Source organism: Panthera tigris, chromosome C1, assembly GCF_018350195.1.
Source record: "Panthera tigris isolate Pti1 chromosome C1, P.tigris_Pti1_mat1.1, whole genome shotgun sequence".
NCBI classification, from domain to species: Eukaryota; Metazoa; Chordata; class Mammalia; order Carnivora; family Felidae; genus Panthera; species Panthera tigris.
This window is the reverse complement of record NC_056667.1, coordinates 164,949,616-164,964,142: the sequence shown is the minus strand read 5'-3', so window position 1 is coordinate 164,964,142 and position 14,527 is coordinate 164,949,616. Positions and strand designations below refer to the sequence as shown.

The following is a 14,527-nucleotide window of genomic DNA, read 5'->3' as shown; positions in this document are numbered from 1 at the left end:
CAAACTAAGACTAAGATTCAAACTAAGATTTAACAATTTTTGAATGATCAAGTTTTGGAAATAACTTTGGATTCTGAGCAGGTGAGTGAGCCTGAATATCACCAGATAGCATGTGATATCAGCATGAAGGTGAGTGGACATAGGGTGGGAAATTTAAGTCAAAAAGAAGTTGTCTTGGGGTGTCTGGGTGTCTCAGTTGGGTAAGCATCCAACTCTTGGTTTCAGTTCAGGTCACGATCTCTCAGTTCATGAGATCGAGTCCCATGTTGGGCTCTGTGCTGACAGCATGGAGCTGGCTTGGGATTCTCTCTGTATGTGTCTCTGCTCCTCCCCCCACTAACTCTCACTCTTTCTCTCTCCCTCTCAAAATACAAAAATAAACATTAAAAAAAGAGAAGCTGTCTTGGGATGGCATATCCCAAGCAATTAGATGATAGAATCCTGGCACCTATAGATGTTTAGTAAAATGTGCTTCTGTAAATATGACCTTCACATTAGTTAAAACCCTTACCCTGTTACATATATTATTGTATATAAGGCTCTAATATTACTGTTGAAAAGTATAAAGTCTCATGGTTATAAAATCATAATTTTATAAAGGGTTATAAGCAGAATTATATACTAAGTCTAGCCCAAATACTGAATGTTTTTCTATCCTTTTACTAATACCTCAAAAATTCTACTGAAAAATGGAATAATAATAGCACCCACCTCAGAGGTCATTGGGAGGGTCAAATGAAATAACACACGTTAAGTTGTTAGCACAATGCCTACCGCACAGTAAGCATTCATTCACTTGACCTCTGTTAGCAACTAATTATTAATTATCATCATCACTTTTAGTAACTGCAATAGCATCATTAGTATTATTGTAGCAAGGTTAGGTGATTTCTTTCCTAAGACAGGGCTTTCAAAATAAACCTTAAGAAAACTTGCATTTAGCACCCTCTCAGCTAAAAATGTTTTTTCCCCAACATTTCATGGGTCATTTGATGATAATGAACATTTCAAATGAAGACTGCGACAGACACAGGAAATTCACAAGCTGGAGTAGATATACAAACTAAATATTCAGTAGCATCAGATGAACATAGATATAAATAAAAAATAGACACTGATCACCAAGAAGAAATTATATTGAGCTTATGGACATCCCTCACTCTAAAGAACACTGGACTGTCAACAACACAAATACTTATGCAGAGAATCTTCTTAACATTGTAAGAACTGTAAAAAAGAACCCCCCACCCCCAAATATACAGTAGAATTAGATGCCATAAAATAAGTACTCGACATCTATTAAAAATGAGTCTTACCTCATCAGGGCTAGGAATAATATTTACACTGACAACCTGATCACAAATAATAGATTCTGAATGTATTCTGTTCAACCGACTTCTTAGTTCAGCATTCTGGTTGAGTGCCTTAAAATAACAAAAATTACACATGTAATTTCAAGTTAATAAGCAAGCATAAAGCAGAACAAGCACACAAATACACATTAGACAACAAAGTCTAGGATGTTCTTAGCTATAATTTGTGGAGTCATCATAGGCCAGATCCTACTGTTAAGAAGGAAATGAATGGCTCAGAATTAAGGTATTCTTTTTTTTTTTTTTTTTTTTTTTTTGGTAAAATAATACTGCTGCTTAGTAGGTTAGTGGGTTAAAGAGTTCACAGATTTCATAAAAAAAAAAAAATGATTCATGGAATTATCTCCCCTTTGGAGTCAGGCTCATTACATCCAAACCCAATCTACCACCACATATATATTATGTTTTACAGCCTGGGATAAAAACTATGGATTCTTTCCATTTTTTTTTTTTTTTGTTCTAGTTTCTAAAGTTTGGAACTTGTCTCAGAGCCAGATAGTTATCCTAAAAATTATTTGGAAATGGAAGGAACAATGACCTGACTTTAATTTATAGAATTATATTTTATTCCAGTGAAAAAAATACTTGTCTTTTCATTTCCTAGGAGCACATGCATATGACAGTATGGAAGAACTAACTCATGTACAGACCCAAAGGTGCCTTCATTGAGCAGTGTAGACCTTGACAAGCATAATAAAGAAGACATCACCGGAAGGAAACAAACTCCAAGTTATCAGCATCACACGACTTTCAACATACCCAGAGTCTGCATCAGTAAAACACTACCTGGCACAACAATTTAGTACGTGTGGCAGGAAGAGAATAGCTTTACATAAGCATGGTCTCCCTACAGGTGCCCTGTGGACAAAGGTACTGTCATCACATCAATGCATGGGAACATGTTCTATATACATAAGACAGATGTAGCTAACTGGAATTACATCAAGGATCAGGGCATGGGAGAACAAAGCCCAGCGAAATGCTGGCCAGTTCCTTTGCTTCGCATTAAAATCAGCAATTAGAAGATGGAGGTGGATGCCTTACGAGCTGGAAGATAAATGTCAGACTTGTGAAGGCATCTTCCCCAGGGAACAGACTACTGCTTTCTTCATATGGAGTGTATGGATGTAGCAAACCAACACATATACAAACATAATATAATTCTAACTCTGTATCCATTAAAACAACCAGGATAAATTACAAAGTGGCTAAACTTGACTTGCATTGAGTGGTATACAGTCTCTGCCCATGGAGCATAGAACAGCCTTTCCTCTCTCCCTTCAACCTGACTTTGGCTTTTTGAGGAGAAAATTGTTCACTTACAGCTTTTGGCTTTTGTTTAAAGTCTTTATAACCAGCTTGTAAAATATGTGTAAAATATAACACACCTGGCCTGGTGGGCTGCCAAGTATTGATGGATTAAAGGTGGGTACAGATCTTACAATTGTTACGTTTACAGATGGAAGGAAATATGTGTCTAGTTCCTAAAACAGGGATGTGTTAGTTAGATAAAATGTGATCACTTTTATAGTAAATAAACTATGTACTTTAAAGGAAGAGTCCTAACATCTTTACATTCTGCAAAAGTGCTCAGGATCATTTTTCCTAGAGCAAGGTCTCTGACACTTGGTATTTGAAAACAAAATAAAAAAACAAACCTCATTACTTCTATCCTTTGTGACCACTTCACCTATGCTTATTTGTTCTTTCATTATATCTTTGCCCACAAGTATATCGAAAGTTGTCTTGTTTATTGAAATATTTGGAATCAGATATATTTTACTGTCTTGTAAGTAGGAAGGCTTGTGATGGGCTCTTTGATGGTTTTAACTGCAGAATCATAGTCTTGACCTGATGGTTTCAGACAAATCTCTGCAGAGGGTTTCTCCAAAGTGACGGCACCTTTTGTTGTTGCTGGACAACACAACAGCACAAAATTCAATGGCAGGGGAAAATAACGGTTTTCCTCAGAGGAGGAGTTTTCAATACAGGCTTGCCATTTATAACACAACTTGCACTATTGTTTGCTCTGGATATTTTGTTAAATTCTCACTTAAGCTCTTATCTCATCCAATGTTCATTAAATGTAATTCTGCCTACAGGTGTGTGTGAAGGCACGCAAGGTAACTTGTAGCCACAATATCCATAGGGGGTGACCTAAAAGTTCAAAAGGAAAGTTTTTATTAATAATACATATGCAGTGGTAGAAAGCAGGTTGTTGTCATATAGCCCCGAAAGCATGAACATAAATACTCTTCCAACTCTGGCAGCCCCAGCGGCAGAAGGTGGAAGCAGGCAGACAGCTAGCTAAGCGTGAAACAGTCCATTTCTGCACATCTTCCCTGGGCAGCTCCTCCTTTTGCCTTGATCACACAGACTGTTTCTGAACTTTGCTACAGCTGAGTGCCATGAGCTTTGGGGTGCAGTGCTCTCTGGCAGTGCTTAGGGCCACCCTGAAACTCAACTGTTTTCTCTGTAATGGTATCATGGAAATCTTGGGAACACTGAGGAATATAGGTATTTTCAGTGAAATGACACTATTAGTGATAACTACCAAAGAAGAGCCCAGATGATGGCAGAAACAACGTTCAGAATGTACCCAAGGATCATGAACAGGGCAGAAGCAAGGAAAAAGGAGGTGGATCATCAGCTACTCATACCAGCCAATGAGCAAGAAAAGCTAAGGAGACTAGTTAGTGATAACATTGCTCTATCAGGGGCACGTGGGACCAAAGGCCTACCAGGGAGGAAGCACCCCAAGGCATAGGAACTGTCCTTGGATTCTTCACCAGGCAGGTTGTATGCTTATTCTCACCATTTGTTTTGGTTACTGAGCTTGGACTACACAAAAACTCTCTATAAAGTATTCTCATTTCCCCAGACCTCATGTCCTTCATACATTCAAGCTGAATATATCCAAAAAACACACCATTCCATCCTAATCTATAAAGGAAGTGACCATCTTGAAGTCCTGAGCCAGAACTGACGGAGTGTCCAAATCCCTACTGAGTTGACTATTAACTACCATTATCCACCCTGGCAGACAGTGGGTAAGAATTACCTTCGACTGGGTGAGACTCTGGCATATACATTTTACTGAACAGAACTGTGAGTTCTGGGAAGGAAACATGGAAGCCTGATGGCTGGAGAAGGATATGAAACATATGGCAAGATGGAATCATCAGGGACTTAAATCCTTTGGATAAAAGCAGAACTAGTTCAAAAGGAGTGAGAAAACCGGTACAGGAACTGTCAAAGCTAGAGCTATCAAGAACCAAATCCTGGGAATCTCTTTAAAATTACCTTGTGTTTTTAATTTTAGTACATGCTATTACAGTATATTTGGAAAATGCAAAAAGTAAAATATATATATATTTAAATTCATACCTCATTACCCAATCAACCAACTGTTGGTAGCTCGGTATATTTCTTTCCAGCTTTTTCCTATACATTTTCCACATTATTTAATGGTTGCATACTTTACTTCTGTGCCTGCCACTCATTCTTTGCATATAAACATTTATTTTATGTTGCAAACTCTTCACAAATATGACTTTAATGGTTGTGATCATTTTCTATTATTAGATACTTATGGTATTACTGATTTTTACTAGAATAAGTAATGCTGCCCTGAATGTTTATATGCATAATGGTTTTCTACATTCAGCATTACTTCCTCAGCCACAGGCCAAAGGGTCAAAGATAAAATCTTTTTAAGGCTTTAAGAAATATTACCAAATTATGTCCAAAATTACAACAATTTACATTTACTGGATAGCTAAAAAGAGATATAAACAATTCTATGAAGAGTATCTTCATGTACAAATTTTGCCAAGTCTCAGGGAACTCGAATTCAGGAATACTCTTGGAAGTTTTATCTCAATAAATACCCCAGAATATTTATTTTGTGTATGTGAAATGTTGTAGACAGGAAGGATGGTAAATACTACAATTGGGATTTTAATCATGTACTATGTGCCTTAAGCCAATTTTTTGCTTACCTGTCCATACGTACCATGTTTCATTGATTCTAAGATGCACATTTCCCCCTACATTTAACAACTCGGAAGCACTGTCAATTTAATTGACCGAAGTTTTTGTTTTTCTTTTTTAGTAATGCACATAATGATAGTGCATCTAACAATCTGTGGTATATTGACTTAATGAAATATGGTGATTCTAGCTGGAATACAAGGGTCATATTCTGCCACTCACATTTGAATGGACCCAACACCCACTACGTTTGACATAAGCTGTGCATAGATTCTGGGGCCAGAGATCAAACTAGTAACAGTGTCAAAGTGTAATGTATTAAGGATAGACTCAAGTGAAGTCAAATATTTTATTATTATAGTAAACCTGGGGTACTGAAGTTACTTTAGTCTTATATACTATTTGATTTTGTTGTTCAGGATACTACATTAAATAGAATGATAGTGAAATTATAGCTGTGTGAAATAAAGTCATTTATAAAGGGAGAGAGACCATATACAATGCCCTGTCCTACAGGTTCAAATCCAACATCTGTGCTGCTTCTCAGGTGTAAAAGTTACTTTTAAAGTTTCATGGAGGTAAAATAACAGAATTATGTATGCCTTTGTGTACTCATAGATCAGGGAAGAAATACCACTTTGGAAGAGGAATTCATTATACTGTTCAGCCTTGAAAATTATTACATGCCTAAGGCAGGTAACAATTTATGCTGAGCAGGTAGTAAAGAACTTAATTTCATGTATTTTATATGCTATGTGCCTTCTAAAAAGATGATGGAATTTGCCAGGTTGATATACTTAAAAACTTTATTGAAAAGCAGCATTTTGAAATTTTTACATATATCACACAGGACTTATGACAAATAAAAAATACACTTTAAAAATGTTAGACTATTTAAGAAGTTATTTAAACAGTCTCTCTCTCCTTCCCTCCCTATGGAGAGACTTAACTGGTCATAAAAAAATATCTAGGGGTTTAACTGATGACACTTGAATATGGATCAAAGCTGTCTTCAGGTCATCTAAAATCACACTATAATGTGAAGTTATGCTAACATAAGGACATACTCAGAACACTTGTCTCAATGTATGCTACTTAGTATCTTGTTCAATTCTGAGTGCCATGTTAAAAGAGGGGCAGTAAAAACAGAGTTGGTCAACCAGGATGGCCCCATCAGTTCACTGTTCCCCCCCATCTTCATCCTCTGCTTCCTTCCCTTCATGACATGAACAAGCTACCACAACTACCAAAGTTCAAGGATGACTTTCAGTCCATATATTGTTTACTGCTAAATCAGATTCTTAAAGGCCTTTACCTCTGATCTCAATGGTCGACACCATCTAAATTCTTTGGTTGCTTCCCCTGAGTCTCCATCAGAGGATCCTCTTTTTTTTTTTTTTTTTTTAATGTCCTTTAACTATTAATGTTCTATATGGCAGCACCACTGACCCTCTTTTGTTCTGATTTATCAGTATCTGCAACTTCACCGATGTACCAGGGTATCCACACCCTTCTTTCTAGACCAGATCTTTCTCCTGAGCTCTACATCTATATATCTGATTGTCTGATGGATGGCCCACAGACACCTCAGTCTCCACAAAACTCACTATTTATGCCTGAAAAATCAGTTTCTCTTGTATTCTCAATCTCAGGGAAAAGAACCGTCACTACTCTGTTACACAAGAAATCTTGATTCTGTCTCCTTGTCTCTCTCTAACATGCAGCTGATAACCAGCCATGCTGATTCTACCCCCTTCCCCCCCCCCCACCCCAGGCTTTGAAACTCATCCCCTCCTTCTACCAACTTGGTACTTCAAATACCTTAAGACTGTCCAACTGGCTTTGCCCTAATTCCATCCATCCTCCATACTGTACCAGAGTAATCTTTCTAATATACAGATATACACACTATTATTTTCAATTTCTGGCATTATCACTCACTAGTTAAAATTCTTTAAGGCCTCCCTAGCAGTGATGAGATAAATCTAAATTCCTCTGTGTGGTCCTCGATGAGCTGGTTCCCACCCACTTACTTAGCTATTTCTAGATTAATTCGTCCTTGTGCAACCCATGCTTCAGGCACTATGAATTAACTCCCATTCTGCAGATACCTCTCTCCACTGGTCTAGCCATGGATAGTGATTCCCTAGAAAGGAGTGAACCGTCAGTAAGCTAAAATGCCTAAGCAAAAGCTGTGGTTGGTTCCAAAAGACAGTCCATCCAGCCTTAGGGGAGATGAGTACAGATGGCCAGTGAGGGTACAGCTGGCCCAATGGGAGAGTATGGACAGACACAAGAATGTGAACGCAGTCAAAATGCTATGATGGCACACAACTGGAAACACTGAATTCTCTAGAGAATAGGGTATAACCAACTATCTTTATAGTACCAGATTATTTTTACATTTTGTGAGGATAAAATTGAGTGTTCTGGTTAAAAAAATGTATACATAAAATATATATAAAATAAATAAATAAATATATAACAGCCCCCACCCCCCCCAAAAAAACCCACAACAAAAACTCCACAACAACCCAACAAAAATCTTTTAACTTTAAGTTTACAGGCAAGTAAATTATGTTTTGATAAGAGAAGGAAATATAAAATTGATGTAACTCTGCTTTACTTTGCTTTCATCATGTTAGCATCAGGTCTTTCCTTGTGAACTGTTGCTGTCTATTTAGGTCCCATTCAAGGCTCAGTTCCTTCTGATCTGTGGCTCTGCTTAGAAGTCAGGGATCTCCCATTCTTCTGAACAACCAGAGCTCTGGAAATCTGCACCACCCATATGCTGCTCTGAAAGGACTATCACATGGTCCATTTAACTGTTTCCTTAGTAAATACTGCTTATCTCACTAACCAGATCATAAGCTTCCTGGGAACATAGCCAGGGCTACTTTCATCTTGGTGTTCCATACCTTGCACTATACCTAATATACAATCAATTAAATGAAATATAACAAATAAATGAATGAACAAATGAATCACTTTAGAAATTTCTCTTTATCATCATTTCTAACTTCATCTGATGCCCCAAAACATATCTCTATTTCTCATTCTCTGGTTTGCCAACAAAAAAAGCAAGCAAGCAAGAAACAAATATATTTTGAAACAATCAACAAAACTAAAAGGCAAAGACAACCTATGGAATGGGAGAAGATAATTGCAAATGACATATCTGATAAAGGGTTAGTATCCGAAACACATAAAGAACTGATACACCTAACTCAGCACCCAAAAAACAAACAATCCAATTAAAAATGGGCAGAAGACGTGAATAGACATTTCTCCAAAGAAGACATACAGACAGCCAACAGACACATGAAAAAATGCTTTAACATCACTTATTATCAAGGAAATGCAAATAAAAACTACAATGAGATATCATCTTACACCCATCAGAGTGGCTAAAATAAAAACACAAGGAACAACAAACAGGTGTTGGTGAGGATGTGGTGAAACAGGATGCCTCTTACACTGTTGGTGGGAATGCAAACTGGTGCAGCCACTGTGGAAAAGAGTATGGAGGTTCCTCAAAAAGTTAAACATAGAACTACCTTACGACCCAGCAGTCATATACTGGGTATTTACCCAAAGAATACAAGAACACTAACTCAAAGGAATACATGCACACCTGTGTTTATAGCAGCATTATTTACAACAGCCAAGATATGGAAGCAACGCAAGTGTCCATCAACTGATGGACAAAAAGATGTGGCGCACACACACACACACACACACACACACACACACACACACACACACAAATGGAATATTATTCAGCCATAAAAAGAATGAAATCTTGGCATTTACAACAACATGAATGGAACTACAGAGTATAATGTTACACGAAATAAGTCAGTCAGAGAAAGACAAATACCATACAATTTCACTCATATGTGGGATTTAAGAAACTAAACAAACAAGGAAGAAACTAAGAGAGACAGAGAGAGACAAACTAAGGAACAGACTCTTAACTATAGAGAACAAACTGTTGGTTACCAGAGGGGTGATGAATAGGGCAGGGGGGTGGAAGTGTGAAATAGGTGATGGGGATTAAGCAGTGCACTTGTGGTGAGCACCAGGTAATTACAATTAAAAATTTTAAAAAAATGTGCAAAGAAAAAAAAAACGTTTTCTTGTTTTTCTTAGCATAAGCTTGTACCACTAAGCCTCTATCGTTTAATACATCTAAAGGAAACATTGCAACATTTAGGGGGATAAAAGTATATTTTACATGTTTACAGGATGACATTTGTACATTTACCTAACCATTAGCTTGATCTTTCTGATACGTAATACTTTAAAATAATGATTCAGAAGATCAATTAACACAGATCGAGGATTCAACACATACATGACATAAGGAGCCCAAGGCAAACCATTAAAATATGCTTATGAAGAAACCCCTTCACAGACTGGCACAACAGTTGCTGCTTTGAATGCTTGAATGCTCATGCTCCTGAGTCCCCCAGTTTTGCACGGGAAGCAGAATATGCACCTCAACTGACAGTGTTTTACGGGTAACAAAAGTGTGGCCCAGGTAACAATACACAGTAGCATGAAACTTAACACTGAAAGTTAGCTGACGGTTCAGGTACATAAAACATGGTGAGACAGTTCAAGTCTACTTTCAGGGACGGAGGGAAACTATTCAAGCGGGAGCTGATCCACATGGAAAACCACTTACCCAGGATTTGCTTGCTCCTTCACTCTGATCCAAGGCACCAGGAAGTGAACAATATTTTATATAAACACTGAGTTCTCACACAAAAATCACATAACAACATTGAGATCTCAAAGGACGTTTTAAAAGTGCAGTTATAGGCTGAATGAAGAAATTATTTCAGAGGAATTGCTCAGTGTAAAAAAGCATTACATATAGTTTTAAAGGATTTTTATCAGAAATATCAACTTTGATATATATAAGGATTTGATTAGTATTAATCAATATAATATATATTGAATAATATATAATGAATATATTAAATAATATATTTTATAATGCACAATATGTCTTGAAATATATGAGTCTAGCTTCAGGGAGTGTAAGTTAGATAGGAAGAAAAGCCTAAAAGTATAAATCAGAAAAGAAAACAAAAGGTAATAATAATCAGTAATTTTCAACAGATTAAGATGCAGTGTAAGTGAGAAAAAATAGTAAGTGTGGAAGATTTAGTAGATTCTGTTCTATCGAACACTGGATGGAATATATTCTAGAACATACTTTAAAAAGAGTAAGCCAAGTATAAATGCATGATTCTTCTTTTAAAACCAGGGACTGCCTTATCAATGACCACTGAGAAGCATCAAAAAGTATTCAATCAGCTGAAATAGCAATTATATGTTTACAAGCAAGTTTGGTTGATTTTTTTGCTCTTACCTTGACTTTTTTTGCAAGAAAAGTTTAATTTAAGCTTTAATTTAAAAATTTAATCAGGCAACTGCAACGTCTTAGGGGATTTTCGATTGAACATGCCATCCATGATGGACCACCTCCACCCTTATCCTTGCCTTACAGGGTGGGGAATGTGTCAAGACAGTGAAACAAACACCCTCGTTTACCTGAGACAGTGACTGCCGGAGCCGTGCCACTTGCGTGCTGTGGCCTTTATTATGATCCTGTTCCGAAACTATTTGCTTAAGCTTCTCCTTCTCTATAGCTATGCTATTAAATGCAGACTTCAAAAGAGAATGCACTGGGTGGGGAAAAAAGTGAGAAACAAAGGTCAAGTGCATCCAGAAAGGATATACAAAATGATACATTTCTTAGCACTTTAACTCATGTATAGACATTGTCTGGAAAGATGACATTACAGTCTAATACAAGTTAGCCTTACAATGGAATCTTTCAAAATATCGATACACAAAACAAATACAGTAATGGTAATTAATCAGGGTGGAAATTCTAGCATTTCCTACCAGAAAAGACTTAGAAACAGGATACAAAATAAATTGATATTAATTCTTAAATATCGATATTTAAAAAATTATTCTATAATTCCTATGAAGAAAAAGGAATAAGTTTTACTCTGCACTGGCTGATAAGAATATTAACAGTTCTGTGTACAATGAATTCTCATGCAAATCATTTAGAACTATCCAGTAATTATTTCTGAAAGCAGGTACTCAAAAAGAACATTTTATAAATCCTGCCAAAATAAAACAGGCTGATTTAGAAGTCCTGACTAGTTCTCTTCGAGGCAGGAAATGATTTGGACTTGAAAATAATACTTAAATTACTCTCTCAGCCAGGAATACCTTGATGAGAAGTGCTTTCAAAGAGTAAAACTTCCAGTTTTAAAACAAATAAGTTCTGGAAATATACCAGTTTGGTGATATTTGATAATATTGTATTCATACCTCAAAGTTAAGAGAGTAGATCTTAAATGTTTTCCCACTAAAAAGAAATGGTAATTATGTGACATGATGGAGGTGTTAGCTGATGCTACAGTGGTAATCATTTTGTAATATACAAGTGTTTCAAATCAATAGGTATACCTTAAACTTATGAAATATTATATGTCAAACATATCAGTACAGCTACCAAAAAAACACCCAAAATAAATGTAATAATAAAAACAACTCCCCCCCCCATTTCTGTACATCTAATAACCTACATTTGTAAAATCTGAGGCTGTCGTTAATTCTGAAATACAAGAAGGCTGAATTTCCAACTCCTATCTTTAGAATAACAGTTTCTATAATATGCAGTCTTCTAAAATAGGAATTTCCTTGTTTAAGAATGGTTGTTTTTAAAAGAAGTGGAAATTCTTAGCAAAAAACACTGGCCTGAATTAAGAGGGAAAAACAGTGGGATCACAAGGGACTCAGAATCTATTGATTTATGTGCCATATTGTAGTCATCATCAATTTAAAGTTACTAACTTGATAGCTGGCATACATTAACCCCACTGGCAGTTCTATAAGCAGACTCTCATACACTTCAAAATCCATAATTCTTTCTAAAGAGTTCAACCAGTAGTCATAGAAAAGCCCTTTTTTCTAGCATAGTTAGAAAAAAATATGTTGTTTCAACAGGGGCTTTAAAATCCTGTTGAAACTTGGATTTCCTGAAAACCTCAGGACTGCAACTGAATACACAAAACTTTCCTGGGGCTATCTTCAAATTTATTCATCTCCTTTTAGAGGCTGTGCTATACACACTTAATTCACACATTTGTTATCTCATTCTACCTGCTCCTACAACCACCTCCTGCCCCTGCTGTTAGAAGTAAAAGGTACTGGCTTTACTGGCCATAATCCTATGCTGTTACGTACAGAAAATAACATTGACGTAATTAGCATCTGGCTCAGAAGTGTAATAAAAACGTACTAGCAAATAGGGCACCTATGTGGCTCAGTTGGTTAAGCATCCAACTCAGTTTTGGCTCAGGTCATAATCTTGAGGCTCATGAGTTCAAGCCCTGCCTTGGGGTCCACGTTTACAGTGTGGAGCCTGCTTGGGATTCTCTCTTTCTCTCCCTCTTTCTCTGCCCCTCCCCTACTCAACTGTCTCTCTCAAAATAAATAAACTTAAAAAAAAATAGCAGGAGTAAAATAGCAGGTGAAAGAGAGTTGGCCTTACAGAAGTGCAACTGGGAAATCTACAGAAAAAAAGCGGAGAGATGATTTAGCTTAACTGTTTCCGGATTACAGAACTGAAGAAATATCTCATAGTACATCTTTGCTGATAGTTTCACAGTATAAAATTTTGTGGACTTCAACATTCCTAGAGATGCCCTCAGTGCATGCCCCTTCTTTTCCTGAGCTACCAGGCTCTTGGGCATTATTGGGCCCTTGAGATGTTCTATTTAGCACACATTTTCAAAATATTTTAGCACCTATTACCAATAGCCCCAGGGTAAATAAATGTCATTAATTTACAGTAAGATGTTAGTGACTGAAAACAACAAAATGTATATCTTTCTCTAAGAGATTATGCATTTTATTTTTTTTAAGTTTTATTTATTTATTTTGAGAGAGAGAGAGCATAGGCAGGAGAGGCAGAGAGAGAGAGAGAGAGAGAGCGAGAGGGGGGGTGTAGAGAATGAATCCCAAGAAGGCTCTAGACCATCAGTGCAGAGCCTGACATGGGGCTCGAACCCATGAACTGTGAGATCTGACCTGAGTTGCAACCCGGAGTCAGATGCTTAACCGATTGAGCCACCCAGGCACCCTGAGATTATGCATTTTAAAAGACAATGCCTGGGAAGGCACTATCTTAGATCAAAAAATGAATTTCAGTGACTGAAACTTAAATACTGTAGCAAAAGCGAGGGTGGTAATTTGGAACCCAGGCTCTTGGTAAACACAGATAGGACTGCTCAATCCACCTACAAGCTACTGCCCTGACTCTTATTTATTATACCCTGCTCTCTATGGCTGATGGCAATAACTGAACCTATGCAACGCACCTTATTGAAAATTTAATATTAAAAAAAGTGACTCTAAGGTGGGGTCAGCTTCCCCTCCCCTCCAATCTGAACTGGCCTGTGAGGCTCTGAGCAGTAGAGTGCAGTGGAAGTGACTGTCCCAATCCCAGAGTTGGCCTTGAACAGGACTGGTAGCTTCTATCCCCATCTATTCTATCCCCTTGGAGTCCTGAGCCGCCATGGAGAGAAAGAGGGACACAGTTATGTGCAACCTTGCAACCACCCCTCCAACATGCCAGGAACACAGGGGAAGCCACCTGGGATCTTTTCAGCCCAATCCAGACTCCAGCCAAATACCACTGAGCCCAGGCAATGCCATATGGCACAAAAGAACTGCCTACCCGAGCCCTGCCTGAACTATAGACTGTAAGGTACAATCCATGAGCGTTATTTAATAAAGGAAAAGAAAGATTCCAACAGAGCTCCTTGCTAAGTGAGGATAACCCACAAGTAGGTATGAAATGATAACTAAAAGACACCGAAAAAAAGATGCTGAGTAGTAGTGTCCTGGTGGCCTACCTAGAAAAACTTTCTGTCTTTCCTCCTTTTTGTCCCCACTCATGACACTTTTCTTTGTTCAGTCAAAACTGTAAACCTATGATGCATGTACTCCCAAGAGGCAGGCATGATACCCCACTGCATTCTTTATATAGAACTCCAATCAGTATATGCACTATTTAATCTTTCTACCATGACCACCTAGGCAAGGATGAGAGAGTAAATGGT

The 14,527-nt window shown here is 37.4% G+C and overlaps 1 protein-coding gene across 3 annotated transcripts in view; it reads right to left on the bottom strand.

The window, feature by feature from the left end:
• The window catches only part of OSBPL6 (oxysterol binding protein like 6), a 213,243-nt gene that overhangs the window by 23,911 nt on the left and 174,805 nt on the right, over positions 1-14,527 (bottom strand). For all 3 annotated transcript variants that reach the window (XM_042994790.1, XM_042994791.1, XM_042994792.1), the window contains 2 exons: positions 10,932-11,065; positions 1,317-1,424 (listed from right to left, as the gene is read on the bottom strand). In XM_042994790.1, coding sequence (XP_042850724.1) covers positions 1,317-1,424; positions 10,932-11,065 — 242 coding nt within the window. The remainder of the gene's footprint in view (positions 1-1,316; positions 1,425-10,931; positions 11,066-14,527) is intronic.